At 39.9% G+C, this 17,547-nt stretch overlaps 1 protein-coding gene across 49 annotated transcripts in view; it reads left to right on the plus strand.

Moving 5' to 3' along the window:
- The window catches only part of SPATA17 (spermatogenesis associated 17), a 386,966-nt gene that overhangs the window by 100,322 nt on the left and 269,097 nt on the right, over nt 1-17,547 (plus strand). For all 49 annotated transcript variants that reach the window (XR_014817028.1, XR_014817057.1, XR_014817037.1 and 46 more), the window contains 1 exon segment: nt 10,282-10,485. Coding sequence is in view for 9 of the 49 variants with exons in the window: in XM_084978710.1 (XP_084834836.1) it covers nt 10,282-10,485 (204 nt within the window). In the remaining 40 variants the exon portion in view is untranslated.

Here is a 17,547-nt window from a genome sequence, read left to right on the forward strand (position 1 = left end):
TTCACCCCACCAGGGACCGCGCAGCCTCCGCTGGCCTTAGGGACACAGTGATCAGCTTTTGGTCCCTCTTTGCTCATTTCTTCTCACTCTTCTGCAGTAACCCTTGGGTATCTTGTTTACTCTGTTACGGAACGGGCCCATTTGAAGTTTGTTAACATCAGAGTTATTTCTGGTTCTGTTCCTCCATGCGTCTTGTTGTTATTTTCTGGGAAATGCCTTCCCTCACTCTCCACACCAAACAAACCCCTTGCCCTTCCTTCCCGATACAGCTCAAACAGCAGGCATCCCACCCCCGCAGTATGGGAATCTATCCATGTCCATGCTAATTTCAGTACCTTATATAAGTGTTTATAAACTCTCACGGCCCTGATTCAGGTGGAAACACAGGAATCAAAGCCACACCTGGAGAAACTGCCAAGGTAGCAAGGAAAAGAGAAGACAAATGAAGCCACACCAGTGGGTTGCAGGTGGGGGGGGTGGGGTGGGTGGAGATGGGATGTGCTAAAGGGTAGGGAAAGAAGCAAGTCCAGAGAAACCACCTGAGCAGGAAAACAAGCCACTTGCCTCCAATTCTGGCAGGATCAGTACACTAGTGACCAGATAGAGAGATAAAGGGATTGTTTAACGGGATAGATTCCCCAGAAAGTCTTGTACACTTGTTCAGAAAGTCTTTCAAAATGCAACGTGGTTAAAGGGCGATCCTGACCTGCGATGGGAGTTGGGGGAGATACTCTTTCAGTCCCAAGAGTTTCTGAGTCCTCGTGGTATTGCTGTATCTCAGGAGACTCACACTAGCCTCCCCTTCATTGTTCCTTCTATTCAGTGAATTATGATGCGATTTCTGCCACAAGAACAGAATCTGTTTCTGCAGAGGTCACCTGTCACCGTCTAATTACCATCGCAGGTGTGCCGCGTCCGTCCTCATGCTGTGCCACCTCTCCCTGGCATCTGACCCCGTGCCCTCCTCGTGCATCCGCCTTGTCCCTCGTGTCCTGCCCCATCCCTCAATGTTCGCCCTTTCCAGGCTCTTCATTTCAGGAGCTCCTCTTCTCCCACTTAGCTCTTCTGTACGGACACTCCTAAGATGTCTTAGAACCAAGCCCCTCTGTCTCTGGTCTCTCCCTCTGTGACCCCCTCCATTTTCATGCCTTCAGCCACTTTATTCCGAAGAAGCCTCCAGGGGCTGGCCCTGACCTCTTTCCTAAGCTCCAGACCTCCTCCGACAAGCACACGCCGGACCTTTCCACCTGAAGGCTTTGTGGGGCGCTCAGTCTGCAACACCCACAGAACACTCTTCCTGCATAACTGCTTTCTTGCCAACTCTCTGCCAGTGTTCTGAGGGCACCTTTGTCTGTAACGCCACACGCCTTCCTATTCCCCTTAATTAACCTGTTATCCATGTCTTTTGACTCTGTTTCTGTAAAAGGCTCCCTGTCCGCAGCACTCTGCTGTTTGTACTGCTCTTTCTTACTTCTGAATAAGCAAGCTCTGCCTCCTTCACAGGTGTCTGGTCCTCTGTGGCTTATCAGACAAACACGGCATTTCTGTCTACTCTGAGCCAGCTTCTGAAGTGGGTGTTAAGCCAGGGTACTCAACTTTTCTTTTTTTTTTGTTTTTTTTTTTTTGACACTGGTTTTTTTTTTTTTTTTTTATCTTTTGTCTTTTTGTTGTTGTTGCTATTTCTTTGGGCCGCTCCCGCGGCATATGGAGGTTCCCAGGCTAGGGGTTGAATCGGAGCTGTAGCCACCAGCCTACGCCAGAGCCACAGCAACGCGGGATCCAAGCCACATCTGCAATCTACACCACAGCTCACGGCAACACCGGATCGTTAACCCACTGAGCAAGGGCAGGGACCGAACCCGCAACCTCATGGTTCCTAGTCGGATTCGTTAACCACTGCGCCACGACGGGAACTCCTCAACTTTTCTTTAAAAACAAACTAAACAAAGGCCTAGACACATGCTTCAAAGATTTCAATGGAGTTGATCTAGGGTGCGACTGGACATGTATATTTTTCAAGTTCCCCAAATGACTGTAATATACGTGCAGAGCTGAGATCCACAAACTTAAGTATATAAAGGCCAAAAAATGGGCACCATTCTAACCTGATGGAGCCAAAACTCTAGTTGGGGAGACACAGACTAAAGAACAAGAGTCACACGTGTATGTAATAAAAAAAGTAAGTGCCAGGAAGACAACCAGGGCACTTTGAGAGAAAGAGCAGAGCAGGACAGTGTGCGTGGGGGGGGGGGTCACCAAAGGTCTTTCTAAAACAGTGATATTTAATGTGAATTTTTAAGGATGAGTATCATTTGGCCAGGCACGTAAGCAGATGGGAAAAAACATTTTTGATGAATTTCAGTGAGTCATGGAAGAGCCTGGCATGTTTTGAGGAAATGAAAGAAAGCTAGTGTGTACGGCACGTAATGAGGGATAATAGGAAGAGAGGCTCAAATGAGGTTGGAACAGAAAAAAAGAACTTTGCGAAAAATTTGTTAGGTTTTCTTGGGTGCACTGACAAGTCACTTATAGTCTTTTAGGGACTAAAACCTTTTTTTAAAATTCTGTGATGACTGCTCTGGCTTCCCTGTCATGGGAAAGAGATGTTCAGTGTGGAACAGACGGAGAGGGACTAAATACAAGTTTGAAGCACTTTGATAAAGATATGATGGTTCCTTAGACAAGGATTTTTTTTTTTTTTGTCTTTTTTGTCTTTTTGCCTTTTCTAGGTCCGCTCCCATGGCATATGGAGGTTCCCAGACTAGGGGTCTAATCGGAGCTATAGCTGCCGGCCTACACCACAGCCACAACAACGCAGGATCCGAACCGCGTCTGTGACCTACACCACGGCTCACGGCAACACCGGATCCTTAACCCACTGAGGGAGGCTGGGGATTGAACCTGCAACCTCATGGTTCCTAGTCAGATCCGTTAACCACTGACCCATGACGGAACCTCCTAGACAAGGGTATTAATAGAAGCACATGCATTGAAGAAACAGTTTGGAGGTAGAATTAATGGAACTTATTGGTGGGGTGGGTATAAGAGACAGGGTCCAGTCACCCAACATCAAGGATGATTCTCAGGTTTGGGGCTTCAGAGCCTGAGAGCTGCCGGTACGCTTTACGTTTGTTTCCTAACAGTTACTGCTGTAGAGCAGCTTTAGGTTCACAGCCAAAGCGAGTAGAAGGAGGTGTGGATGTCCCCTCCCTCCACGCATTTCTTTGTCTCGGTGCAGTTGCGTTCTCTAGGTAACTACATTCAGTCCATGTCTTCCCCTGCTGCCAAACATTTGGATTTCTCCCAGTTTTGGGCGTCCGCGAGTAATGCCACTGTCACCACTCGCCTGGAAGTCTTGGTGAGGACCCATGTTCTCATCTCTCTTGTGTCACTCACTTCCCAGGAATTGGCTTGTTGCGTTATAGGCTAAGAATGTGTTTAGCTCTTTGTAAATAGGTGGTTTTTTTTCTTTCGATCGTTTCAAATTTCACGGCAAATTTGAGCATTACGTTGCCATATAAACCATCCTCCATGTCCTCAGGTGCTTCATCTGTGGATGCAACCAACCAAGGATTCAGTTTTGTTTTTGTTTTTTTTTAAATCCAGAAAGTTCCAAAAAGCAAAACTTGAACTTCTGTGGGAAGGCACCTGTCTATAATACATTTACATTGTATTTATAGCTGTTTACACAGCATTTATATTGTGCTGGATCCTGAAAGTCATCTAGAGACGATTTAAAGTGTGGGGGAGGATGGTCACAGGTGTTTTGCAAATACTATGCCATTTTATATATTTGAGCTTCCTCACATTTTGGTACCTGAGGGGTAGGAGGGTGATCTTGGAACCAATCCCCTGAGGGTACCAAGGGACAGCTGTCCCCTCTACACACCCCACCCCACACACACATCATTAGCACCACAACTTTATAGTTTATATTAGGGGTCACTCCAGGTGGCATATTCCTCTCCACTCTCATCTTGCTTATATGTTTTCTGAGGAAAAGTTGGATGTGATTCTTATTTTTGCTTCTTTATAAGTGAGGTGTTTATCCCCTCTGCTTCTTAAAAGATTTTTTATCTTTGATTTTTAAAAGTCTGACTATGCTATACCTAGGTGGAAGGTTGTTTTTGTCTGTTTGTTTTTGCATTTATCCTGCTTGATGTTCTCTGAGCTTCTTGAATCTGTGATTTGGTGTCTGATATTAATTTGGGGGAAATCCTCAGTCACTGTTACCTAAAATAGTTCTCTGGTTCCTTTCTTTCTTCCTTCTTCTGGTATTACACGTATGGTATACCTTCTGTAGTTGTCCTACCATTCTAGGACATTCTGTTACCTTTTTATCAGCCAACTTTTGCATTGCCTTCCCATTTTGGAAGCTTCTACTGACATATCTTCTAGTTCAGAGATTCTTTTTTCAGCCGTGTCTCATCTGCAAATACATCCGTCAGAGGCATTGTTCATTTCTGTCACAGTGTTTTTGATCCTGGGCATTTCGTTTTGATTTCTACTTAGAACGTCCATATGTCTGCTGCCATTACCCATCTATTCTTGCGTGTTGTCTCCTTTTTCCAGAAGATGCCTTGACTTAACTTGTCATGGTTATTTTAAATTCCTGGTCTGATAATTCCAATATCCCTGCCATATCAGTGTCTGGTTCTTTTACTGGCTTTGTCTCTTTAAACTGTTTTTTTTTGCTTCTGTTTCTACTGGGTCTATTTCTGTAGGCTTTGTGCCCCAGTAGGGCCTGCTTCAGACTTTCCCCTGAGTTTTCCTTCTAAAAGAAAATGTGAAAATCAAGAAATTCCCATCCTACATAGAATTAAGTATGGTTTTTCAGCCTTCCCGTATTTGGCCCCAATTTATCTTCACAGGCGCATCTTTAACTATAGCTTGATGCTTAAACTGGCCGAAACGATGCTCCCTGAACAGCAGCCCTATGTTTTCTTACAAACATATCCTTATTTTTACCCTTCCCTTAGCCTAGACCTACCTATCTTTTTTTATTGCCAAAATTCTACCTGTCTTTAGAATGAATTCTTATACTTTTTTTCCCACGGAGTTTTCTAAAGGATACATGCCTTTTTCATAAACTTCAGTGTATATTTCTTTTACAATAGTTGTTAGAGGACACTCACTACAAGCCGGTTATGTTATTGTCACTCCCAAAATCATTCTCCTATTCCCCCCACTTCTCCTCCCCACTGAGAATAGCTTGATGGGAGCTTCGACATCTTAGATCGAGCCAAGTGTTTCCAAGTTAGTAAATGCTCGTTTATGTATTGAATACAAGAGAATGGTATCTTATTTCAATTTCTTCATTTTAACCAACATTTCATGAGAATATTTAATATGTGATAATAATGATTAGGATATCCAAGTGATTCAAAAAAATCTCTCGTTAATCTAATAAAGCCGGCTGAATCCGGGGTCTCCTTTTAACACAACCCTTCTACAAGTTGACTGCAGATAGTTAAACATTTTATTTCTTAACGAAGTGAAAAATGAGAAAAATCATCTATCATCAGTAATAGTTTTATTTTTTTTAATCTTGTTTTAGATAGCTAGGATAAACCCGATATATTCTCTGTGAATTTCTGATGTTTGCACGAAACTGCTATTCCTTCCGGGATGCTGAATCTGAGGATTTCCATGACTATCGTCTGCACCGGAGAAATGATCATGTTTCCTTTTCATTCCCAGCAAGTGTGAATGTAGAATATCTTACCCAAGGCTGGCCCGTGACAGTATGTGGACACCCCTGACCCTCTCCGCACGGCAGGGCAATTATTTGCTGAGTGGGATTTTTATAAATCCCCTGGCCCTGGAATGTCCTGATAATGATGCTGGAGTGCATTGGTCAGTGTCGACTCAGCAGTCCCTACCCCAGCACATGCTTCATTCACAGGTCCCTGGTCCACTTTCACGTTTCTATTTATTGGAGATCTTTACTACACTTCGGCACTTGCCTGGGATCTTAGTTTTATTTAACAGAATGATGTATTGAAACTTAGAAGCCAAACATATTATAGAGAGCCCTCCATTTAGAATTATCTCTCATGGTGTTCACAAAATCTGAGTCATGGGGCCAGAGAATACTGTTTATAATCTTTTTTTTTTTTTAATTGAAGCATAGTTAATTTACAATGTTGTGTAGTTTCAGGTGCATAGCAAAGTAATTCAGTTATACAGACATACAGATGGGTAGATATTTAGGGGAACTGTACTCAATATTTGGTAATAATGTATCAGGGAAAAGAATCTGAAAAAGGAGATTTTATATATATATGTAACTGAATCACGTTGCTGCATACCTGAAACTAACAAACATTGTAAATCAACTTTAGTGAAAAACATAAAAAAAAGATACTGAGTATAGTTCCCTGTACTATACGGTGAGTCCTTTTTCTTTACCCGTTTTATATAGAGGAGTGAGTCTATGAAGAATTTAATTTTGTTTCTGTGGAGGGCAGTCAGTGACTCCTGTTGGCCGTGTAACTGTCATTTGTAAAAGTAAAGCTTGAATTCTCCCACCTGCCCTGTAGAGTTCTTCATTCCTGGAACAAGCAATTACTTTGAAGTGATGAGAAATAGTAATTTCTCATCTGATAAAATCTGACATTGAAGCCCTAGTCATTATGCTATGGGAATTATAGGTGGGCACGATCCTGTTTCAAATTCTTTGGATTTTACAGACACTTGTTTTAAAAGTAAACCTCAATAACAAAGAGAAGAGAAAAAAAAAGTAGACTCTGGCTTCCCCCAGGCAATTGCAAAATAAAGGTCAGTGTAGGAAAATGACCATAAAACATTCTCCATGAAATTCAGCAGTAGATGCTCCAGATATAACAAGTATATCCATTTGTTTTCCAAATCAGTTGCCTTTGTACAATCCTTTCCCCTAGAATAATTCAGTATAAGAATAGAAACTGAGAAGAAAAGCGCCAACTGATAGATTGTTAGAAATATGGAACGGTTCAAAATATTAATGTAATGCTAAGGGTGACTGGGTAACAAATGGCACATTTGCTCATTGTTCAACCTGACATAATTAATATTCTAGGTCATGCTTAAGTTCCCGTGGTGGAGGCTCTGAAGGGGGGAATTCAAGAAAAATATATATCTATTATATAACTCATTGCCTTTTCTTCCCCCCTTTTCCTTTTGACGAGTCGGAATCATAGCCTTTAAAAAAAATCAGTGCTTTCACACCTCATTTGCCGTATTCACCACTGGGCCACCAGTCAGCAGCCAGGCCTGATGAGAGAGGTCAGTAAGAAGCTATTAGCCGAGTCCCCTCCTGAGGTTTCTTGGGTCTTATTGCGTTGAATGTTAGCATGACAGTACTGCAAATAACTCAGTTGTAGGCTTTTTTTTTTTTTTTTTTTTTTTTTTAAACAGTTAGCACAGATTTCCCCATGGTGTTGGTCACTCTAGAAAATTACTGCTGAAAATGAAGTCCCCAAAGCTAACTTGGCAGTACCCTTCTCAGTTGTGAAAAATGTGAAAACGGAAAAATATGTCATAGTCCCTGAGGATTAACCCTGTCTTCTGTGACTCCTAGTAATATTTTTTAAAAATCCACAACAATCTATTATTCACCAGGCGGCTTGCAAATTAATGAAATGTATCAATTGAGACAATCGTTAAGGTGGTTTTATTTACTTAAGGAAATAATAATTCAATGAATACTGTATTAATATAAGTAGAGAGGGTATTTGCTTGCTGTAGGGATGGGGGGGTGGCGGACAGTTTTCATTGACAAAAGTTAGCCAAATGTATTCAATTAATTTCTAAAATACTGACACCTTGAAGATTTTGAATGATACATTTTCAATTCAATTAAAATATATTTTCTATCTATATATGATTTAAATTGCAAAGAGAATACACATGAGGAGGTCTCCATATAGGTTGCAAAATATAATTTAAGAAAGCTATCAGGTCTACCGATCTATTTGCATTTTCCATCTAGGCTATGTATACATGTGCATGCAAATGGGAAGGAGACCAAAGAAGATCTCCAATGGGGGTAAAGTTCACAGCTGATAGCAGTTATTCAGGTAGATAGGTATTTTTAAGTGGTAAATTACAATCTAGTTAAATTGCATGCATTGTATTAGTTTAATCTGTACGACTGTGGAAATGATGAACAGACTTGAGTTTACTAGATCATCACTAAGCAGAATGGCAGTCTCTTAAATCTCTTTCATAGACCATGTAGACTTCGTTCTGTTTTATGCCATAATAGTCTTTTTGGTGTAATATTTATTGTTTTTTTCCCATTAGAGATGATACACTCTCATCTTAGAAAATCACCCTAAAAATCATCTTAAAAAGTTACCATCCAGTTAACAATCACTATCCACAGACAGCTATTTTGAATACATGTGTATAGATTTTCGTATATTAAAATCCTTAAAAATACCTATTTAAGCGTCCGCCTTGTTCTGCATTTAGTGTTATGGTGAGCAAATGTTAACGTGACATTAAAAATGGTTTATACAATGCCTATAGTTTTTTCTTGCCTAAATTGCATAGGGAAAAAGCCTTAAAGAAAAGCCAATTAAAAAATTTAATAGATAAACATGGCTTACATTCGCTTTGTTTCTTATAATAAAATTGAGTCCTCAATTATGGCATAGGAAAGTTGAGTTGGAGGTGACCCCGTGGGTTTGTGATAATTTAGTTCTGGATCACAATGTATTCAGAAACAAATTGAAACTGAAGTGTTGGGAAAGATGAAAAGGGTATAATCTATAACTTTGAACGACGTCAATAAGATTTTGAAATAAACTTCAAACATTTCGCTAAGATGTTTATGTGGCTCGGGAAAGTAAGAGCAAAGGAGAGGCTTTCGGGGCCTCTCCAAACGGTGCGTTGTTATTCTAGACAAGCATTTAGCGTGCATTTTTTTGCCTGTCTACTACGTGCTAAGCACTCTGCTAGGCCCTGAAGATACAAAAATACTTAAAATAGGGTCCCTCGTGCCCCAGCTGCTTCCTTGGGAAAGACAGACCCCCCAAGATAATTATGCAACAATGTGATGGGAGACCAAGATAGAGTTGTCCCCGGTCTATTAGGGAGGCACTCGGGCCAGGAGAGGGAGTCTAGCCTGAGTTGGTATCCGATTGGAGGTGAATACCCATTGAGGTGTTAGGCTGTAAATGTAACATTTTCTAGGATAGTTTTTCAAAGACAGTTATCAGGGTTAATCATAATACTTGGGAATTGCTTACTCTACGAGGTAAATAAAACAGCCAGAAATATTTATAGGTATGATGGTGGCATGAGAGAAAAGCATATTTTTAGGAAAAACAGATAGGTTTAGTGGGTCCATTCTTCACCTTAGTCTAGAATAGCTGCAGAACAACCAAACAAGCCATGCTATCCTTTAAGATACAACTTTTCTTCATGAATATTCATTTGTATTTATGAAAGGAGTATGAAATATAGTTCTATGCAGTGTGTATATTCAGACACTACTGAATTTTCAGAAAATGGAATATGCTAAACTTGAATATAGCATCATTCATACCTGTGTTGTATAGCAGGCACTGTGTCCAATAAATCTGATGATTTTGATGCAGTGTGTGACAAGGTCAACGACAAGGTCAACGACGGAACAGCAAGGGGAATGTGACGCTATAGAAGTACTGTATCGAACCACATGAACACAACTTATTAAATACGGGATGTTATTTTGAATCATTATATATCTACCTATGTATGCATACACACACATACACACCAGTATGATTATTAGTTTAAAGTGAAGAACTTTACTGCCCTTAATTAGGTAGTATAATGAGTAATTATGCAAATAATCACATATTGTTCACTCTTTGTACCTGAGACTGGTTCAAGCATTCTCTATTTGAGTTTTTGAGGGTAAATGTATGACTTATAGACATGGTGGAATATATGTTTACAGAGCTAATGGTTAGAATACAATATGATTGACTTAAAGTCCTTCTATTGCTTTTTTTTCTTAAATGCAACCGTATAAAATATGCTGTGTGTGACAGATGGAAACTATAGCTCAGTTGTTTTTAACCTGTTTAGTCTTCAAGCATGAACGATTCTGAAATTGTTGTCTGCAGCGGAGACGGTGTGAGCATTTTGTAATGTCCTTAGAGGAATCTGAAGTCTACCTCTCCTTAAGAACTAGAGCTAGTTTAAAAAGAGCCCTTAAACTTAGGAAACCGTGTATGGCACAGGTTTATCTTCCCTTTATGTTAGGGGAAAACGAAAGATAAAAATCAAAATGACGTTGTTGTCTAGATTCCAGGAGTATACAACTCACCATTCAGAAAGGAGCCTGACCCACGGGAGCTGAGGTTACAGAAGGCGAAGCCTTTAATGCACCCAAGACCTAAAGTGACACCCAAGCGCTCTGCCAGCCTTCGAAACTGGCTCGAGTGCACCAGGGCCCGGTCCTTTCCTCGATCTGCGGTTCTGCCACCCATCGACAGGAAACCGTGTCAGGTACGCACGAGTCCTCCATGAGAATTGTGTCAGTGACCGGTATTCTTGCCGGCTTTTTTTTTTTTTTTTTAAGTTGTTGTTTTGTTTTGTCTTTGTGAAAAGAAAGGAAAAGTATTTTTTACAGAAGCTGATTTTAAATAATAAACATGAAGTACATTTAAAGTATATACCAAAGAAGTCATCAAACATTTCTGTAGCTTTAAATTGTATGGTTTTTGAGTATGAAATTAAGATGTAAGATCTTTGGCTAGGATCGAGCCTTTTTAAGTAAGAGTATTGTTTTTTGTTTTTTGTTTTTTTTTTTGGTCTTTTTGCCATTTTCTTGGGCCGCTCCCTCGGCATATGGAGATTCCCAGGCTAGGGATCAAACCGGAGCTGTAGACCCTGGCCAACACCAGAGCCACAGCAACGCGGGATCCAAGCCATGTCTGCGACCTACAGCACAGCTCACGGCAACGCCAGATCGTTAACCCACTGAGCAAGGCCAGGGATCAAACCCGCAACCTCATGGTTCCTAGTCGGATTTGTTAACCACTGTGCCACGACGGGAACTCCTAAGTAACAGTATTGTTAATAACAGTCATGGTTTTAACCCGTTCTTGAGAGGAAAATCCTGTGTGTTATCCAATGTGTTTAACCTCTAATCTGATGATTCATGTAATTATATACAGTTAGAAACATAATTTGGATGGGAGTGATTAAGGAAGCATAAGTTGGAGAAGTAGACAGGGCCCGAAACAGTGCAAAACTCAAGCAAAGATAAGCAGTCTTCACTAAGGGTTGGAATAGAGCAGCCTTGATAACTGACTCCCCAGGGCGCGCGGGTGGAGTGGGATGGGTTGGAGGGTGATTGTCACTGTCCTGAAAGCCCCAGAGAGCAAGCTGCCATCGTCCCCATCGCTATTTAGACTGGACTAGACAACTACCACCGTCAACCTGGAAATGGGTTGACTTGGGTTCATGCAGCCAGGCTCCCAGAACCCCTACCTCTTAGCTTCCTACACAGGCTGGGCTCCGTGTGTCTTTTGTGTATGATAAATTACTCCAAAGCCTCATGGCTTAAACCAACACACATTTCTTTTCTCACAGTCTCTGTGGGTCGGCGTTGTTGGTACAGCTTAGATGAGTGCGTCTGAGTCAAGATCTCTCAAAGTTTCAGTAGGTGTCAGCCAGGACTGTGGTTTCATATAAAAGCTCAACTGAGCACAGGAAGAGGAGGGTGGGGAGAGGTCCCATGGTCATTTGTGGGGTTGGTTGTTTTCCTGTTTCAGTCCCTGCCTCCAACAGGACAGCTGGCTTCCCTCAGGGTGAGTGTCCCAAGAAAGCCTTAGAGAGAGGGCTCAGAACAGAAGCCACGGTCTTTTTATGACCTAAGGCCACAAGTGACATCTCATTACTTCTGCCACCTTCTCTTCGTTCAAAGTGACTGAGTCCATCCACACAAGGGCATGAATACGAGGAGTGGGGTTCATGCCCCCCTCCGCCCTTTACTCAGACTTGCAGTAAGACAACATGCATTGTGTGCTGCAAAATCATCTCCCGCTTTGCTGTAGTTACCTGTGATGCGTTGTGTGTCTACTCTCTATGATTAGGTCCTTCTTTCCTGCTGTGTGGTTTTTTTATTTTTGCTCTCTCACAACTGCTAATTGGTAATTAATTCTATTAACCAATGGCTTGCACTCTATTATAAAAAGAGCTTAAAAATTATTTGAAAATCCATAAAATCAATTCTCTTTCTGGATCACTTTCTCTTTTTCCTCATTCCTGATTCATTTTATAAGAAAATCCATGTCAATATTCTTAATTATCTTTAAATGAATCTCTTTATCCAACAAAACCCAATACAACACCGAAAACATAGAAGCTAACAATTCAAACATGTAGGAGTTGAACAAGAGAACAAACGAGAGATAATGAAAAAAATCTGTTAGTTTGGGACATAGCTTCAGAGTATAGTTTATACCAATATTCTAGTAAATACATTTAAAATAGTTTTAAAGAAGCATATAAAGTGAATTTTGTAAGTAACCGAATTTTTACCATTTGAACTGTGCACATTATTATTTCTATTAATGTAAGTGATAGTTTTATATAATATCATCGGAATGAGAATTGCATTAGCTATACTATAAAGAAAATAATTCTTGTATCTCTATTATATGTATATTAAGTGTTCAGTAGTTGCTAAGATATCAGGTAACATTGTACGTTTGAATATTTAACAATTCACATATCATGCTATATCCATTGAGATAGCTGTTAATATTATGTGGAGTTCAGGGAATAATTCTGCATGCAACTTCTTAGGAAATGTGAAAATTATATCTTATATGCTGTGTAAGATATGGTAATATAAATATTTCTTAGTTGAGAACATGTAGAGTCACGGAGACCAAACTGCCCCACTGTGCAATATTTACAGTGTTGACCACGAAACATTTAATATTCTTTTACATGAAGTTTAATACTGATATTTTCACAGTAAATTTACTGCTCTGCCTTTATTATATTTTTGTAATAGGGATTTTTTAATACTAGTTTACATTCACTCTTCATCTCAGTGCGTTTTTCTCTATACAACTAGTTATTATTTCACATGGCTTCTTCTCCCCCATACCATTCTATTTATATATATATATACACATACATTTATTTAGTATATATGGAATGTATATGCAAGATACAGATATAGCTATATAGAAGATATATATGGACAGTATATTTGTATATGAAAAATATGTGTACACTGTGTGTGTATATAAATATATACATATATATATGGAAGATACAGACACTTATTTACATAATATGTATGAAAGGTATATATTCTTGGGGTCTTTTCCAACACCAAAAATCAGTTCTCTAGTTCTCTGAATGTCCCCAGGGCACTGGAGTGCACCACCCTCCCAGCCTGGGGATGTGTAAGCCATTCCGAAGCTTGTCCAGTCTCCTTGTGCAAGAGTTTTTATAGACCTTAATCTCCAGCTCCACGCTCCTTCCTGGAGATCAGAAGTGGGGCTGGAATCACTTGGTGTTTCTGGTGACCAGTCTCACCTTAGAGGCTCTCTAGCAGCTCCAGCCTAAATCACCTTATTCGCATAAACGTAGGTGTAATCTTATGACTAACAAAAGATACTCCTCTCATCAGGAAATTGCAAAGGTTTTAGGAGCTCTGTGCCAGAAACCAGGAACAAAGACCAAATATGTATCTTACTATACCACAATGGTAAATATATGAAGACACCTGGACAATACATAAAGACATACTTGCATATACATGTGGCATATACATCTGTATGGAAAATTTTATATATACGTATACACAGTCACATGTATACATATACAGGTACATACATACACACATGCATATTCATAAGATGCATTTATCTGACATACCGCAAAATAATTATGCCTGCTAATTATTTCTTTCCCTTTCCTTCTTTCCCCATCTCCTTCCTTCCTACCCCTGGTCCTCCCCACCGCCAGCTTACCATATCCTCTCATCCTTCTTTTCCTTCTTTCTCTTATTCTTCCTTCTTTTCCATTCCTTCTTCACCCATTTTCTCCTCCCACTTTCTTTTATCCTCCCTTGACTTACTCCTTTCTCTCTTCCTTCTCTGCTTTTTTTCTTTCTTTCCTTTCCTATTTTCAATGTTGTGATCTTCTTTGAATTGCATTTCCTGTACTTACCTAATAGTAAAAAGGTACACACATCATTTGAGTCATTTGAGATTGTATATGCGACAGTCCAGATGATAATATTTATTCTCTGACAACCTATCTGTACTTGCGAGGTGAATTTCTTCAACGTGTGAGACAGTAATAGCAAGTTTTTAAAGAAGTCACTGTTATTTAAGCTTTGCGAAAAGTTTAAGAATATAAGATGGTTGTAAAGTAACATGGACTATTAAAATAGAAAATAATACAGGTATTTTTTATTCATAATCGAACTTGTTTGGAGGCAAATAAAGGCAAATATTGGAATGCCATAGCTAAGAGTCCAAGAAGGGTCGTGGGTTCAGGTTGAATCCTGAGTGGTCTACACCTTCTGGGAATTAATCCTTGGAAACGAATAGAAGGAGCACATTGGAAGTTTGAAGCTCTGTCCAAAGTTGGATCCCATGTCACTCCAGACACGATGGGAATAAGGGATCACTTGAGATCTAAAAGAGTCTATCAACGGAAATACAAGTCAGTAGAAGCTCTGGCGTAAGAGAACCTTGACAGTAAGAGAACCTTGAGTCTATTTTTATTCTAAATTTTGCTGCTTAAGTAGGGTTCCTCCTTTTTTTTCCTAATTTTGCCAAGTTTGCTAATCAGGAAGGTGATCTATTAAGCTCAAAGGCAAGACATTAATTGTCTAAAATATAAATATACAGACCAGGCATAGATAGACATACAGAGTTAAAGTAGGGTTGTGGTCATGAAGATTGTAGTGAAGGACAATGGAATACTACACAGCCATAAAAAGGAATGCAATCTGCAGCAACATGGATGCAACTAGAGATTCTCATACAAAGTGAAGTCAGAGAGAGGAAGACAAATATCATATATCACTTAGATGTGGAATCTAAAATACAGCACAAAGGAACCTATCTGAAATACAGAAACAGACTGACAAACATAGAGAACAGCCTTGTGGTTTCAAAGGGGAGGAGGAGGGAGTGGGATGGACTGGGAATTTGGAGCTAAAGATGCAAACTATTGCATTTAGAATGGATGAGCAATGAGGTTCTGCTGTAATAGGACAAGGGACTATATCCAATCTCTTGTGATGGAACGTGATGGAGGATAATGTGAGAAAAGGAATGTATATCTATGTAAGATTGGGCCACTTTGTTGTACAATAGAAATTGACACAACATTATAAATCAACTATACTTTAATTAAAATTTTTTTCTAAAGATTATAGTGAATGAATAGAAGAAAAGTGGGTCTATTTTTATTCTAAATTTTGCTGCTTAAGTAGGGTTCCTCCTTTTTTTTCCTAATTTTGTTGGAAACGGCAAGTTCCATAACGAGTAGTAGAAGCAGCATACAAATGAGTGTGTGTTATATTGATACCTCAGCAAAGGTGAGAAAGCAGAGCTTGGCCACAAGAAGACTCTTCTTATTCCTTGGGAATGCCAGCCCCTTCAAAGTCACAGCCTTGGCCATTTGCTTATATACCTGGTGTTAATAGTATTCAAAATCTTCTTCAAACTCCTCTTGAAACTAAAAGTAAGAGTAGCAAAATAATAATAAAGCCAGGAGTATGGTTTTTTGAGTACTCACTATAGTCCAAGAACAATGCTTTTTAGTGTTACTGATACCACCTTACGTATCTTAAGAGCAATTTTGTGAGATAGTTTTTATTCCGTCTTACATATGAGGAGAAGAGGTCTAGAGAAGTCACTTGCTCCTGATAACACAACCAAGAATTAATTTTTAAACCACAGACATGGTCAAAGTGAAAGATTAAAAAACTCTATTAAAATATCCTCATTTGATGTCTTAATAGTGAATTTGGAATCATGTAACTGTATCTTTAAAAAGTTAAGTTCCAATAAAAATCCATTAACTATTTTCAACTATAGCAATCCTCCTGTCCAGCTGTGAAAAGTACTGGATGATACTTATTTGCCATTTGTGTTATTTACGGTCCATGACTTTTATGGTAACTGGTTCCTATTATTGGTTTCTATTAATGTAAAACATAAGTGAGCATAAATGAGGCGTGAATCATTTCTTTTTATTAGCCCCACAGTCTTCACTCGGTGCTTGCAGTAACTCCAGCTGTGTCTTGTTAGTGATAACCTATTTAAAGAAGAGTTTCTTTAAGGATAAGGAATATGATGAGAAATCTCTGTCCATTTTATATCACTTCTCCCACACAACCATGATGGTGAAAACAAAATGCAGATGGTGGCACAGCAAAAGCTCCAGCTTCCGCTGCTTTGTATCGTGTTTCATACGATACTAACCAGACAGCCAGTGAATTCTAGTAACTCTTATAAGTAACTCCTAATTTAAAGGTAGGATATCTTTTAAACTACTTCACACAGTAGCAGCTTATGGACTTTGCTGTATATTTGTGTCATTAAATGGTCGCTGTTGTATTAGACTTATTAAGCAATATAATTTAAAATTTAAAAGAAAGAACACTCAGAATAATTTAAAATATGCCACTTCTATATGTGCAGGGCCGGGAGCAGTTAAATGTAAGATTTGGCACTCACATAAAAGCTTTATTTTAACGGAAAAACAAACAAACAAACAAACTTGCTGTCCCGTGTCTCTTTACAGAAGGGCTTTTTGAAAGCTGTGCCCAGGATCTTTTCTAATACTTTTGCTTACTCGAAGAGGGAGAGAATTCCTTTTAAATTCTAAGAACCTCGCTTTCATAACTAAAAGCTAACTGATCCCAGCGTGAAAACTCTTGGTGTAGGTGGGGAAAGTTCCACTTAATTTAAAGCAGTTTTAACATACAATCATTTGTGCTTGTGGGAAAGTGTTTGGAAGATGCCCTTCCAGGGCCTGAGATTGGGCTCTTGTCCACCCTCGGCGTGAACTGCCGGAGGAGACATGGGTACCAACCAAGCAAAAGGCTTTATTGGGAATGAACAGGGGGGCAGAGAGCAGCAGGGTAAGGGAACCCGGGAGAGCTGCTCTGCCAGGTGGCTCATTGTCTCAGGTTTACTGGGATGGGGTTAGCTTTCCAGGTTGCCTCTGCTTCATCATCTTGCTCGTGGGCCCATATTTGGTCTGATCCAAGGCCCTCCCTGGCTGCCTGGGCGTTGCCTCAGTCAGGATGGTGTCCAGCAGGAGAGTGTGCGGGAGGTGGGCAGGACATATTATGGGCTGGCGTCTCCTCCCTCCTTTTCGCCCCTCCCAAAGATGGTTTTGCTCAGTGGTTCCCAAACAATGCTCTTCCCTCATGCGTTTTCTAATTTACAGAAGAACACTTTTAAAATAACTTAGTGCATAACACTTGCTATTCTTTGTTAGATATTCAGTAGCCTTGGTCATAAATAATAAAGTATTACCACAGAGTTCCCGTCATGGCGCAGTGGTTAACGAATC

The sequence above is a fragment of the Sus scrofa genome, chromosome 10, assembly GCF_054392235.1.
Source record: "Sus scrofa isolate SSC_HxYL_T2T_F1_AM1 chromosome 10, Sscrofa_HxYL_maternal_Yorkshire_Landrace_v2.0, whole genome shotgun sequence".
In the NCBI taxonomy this organism is placed as follows: domain Eukaryota; kingdom Metazoa; phylum Chordata; class Mammalia; order Artiodactyla; family Suidae; genus Sus; species Sus scrofa.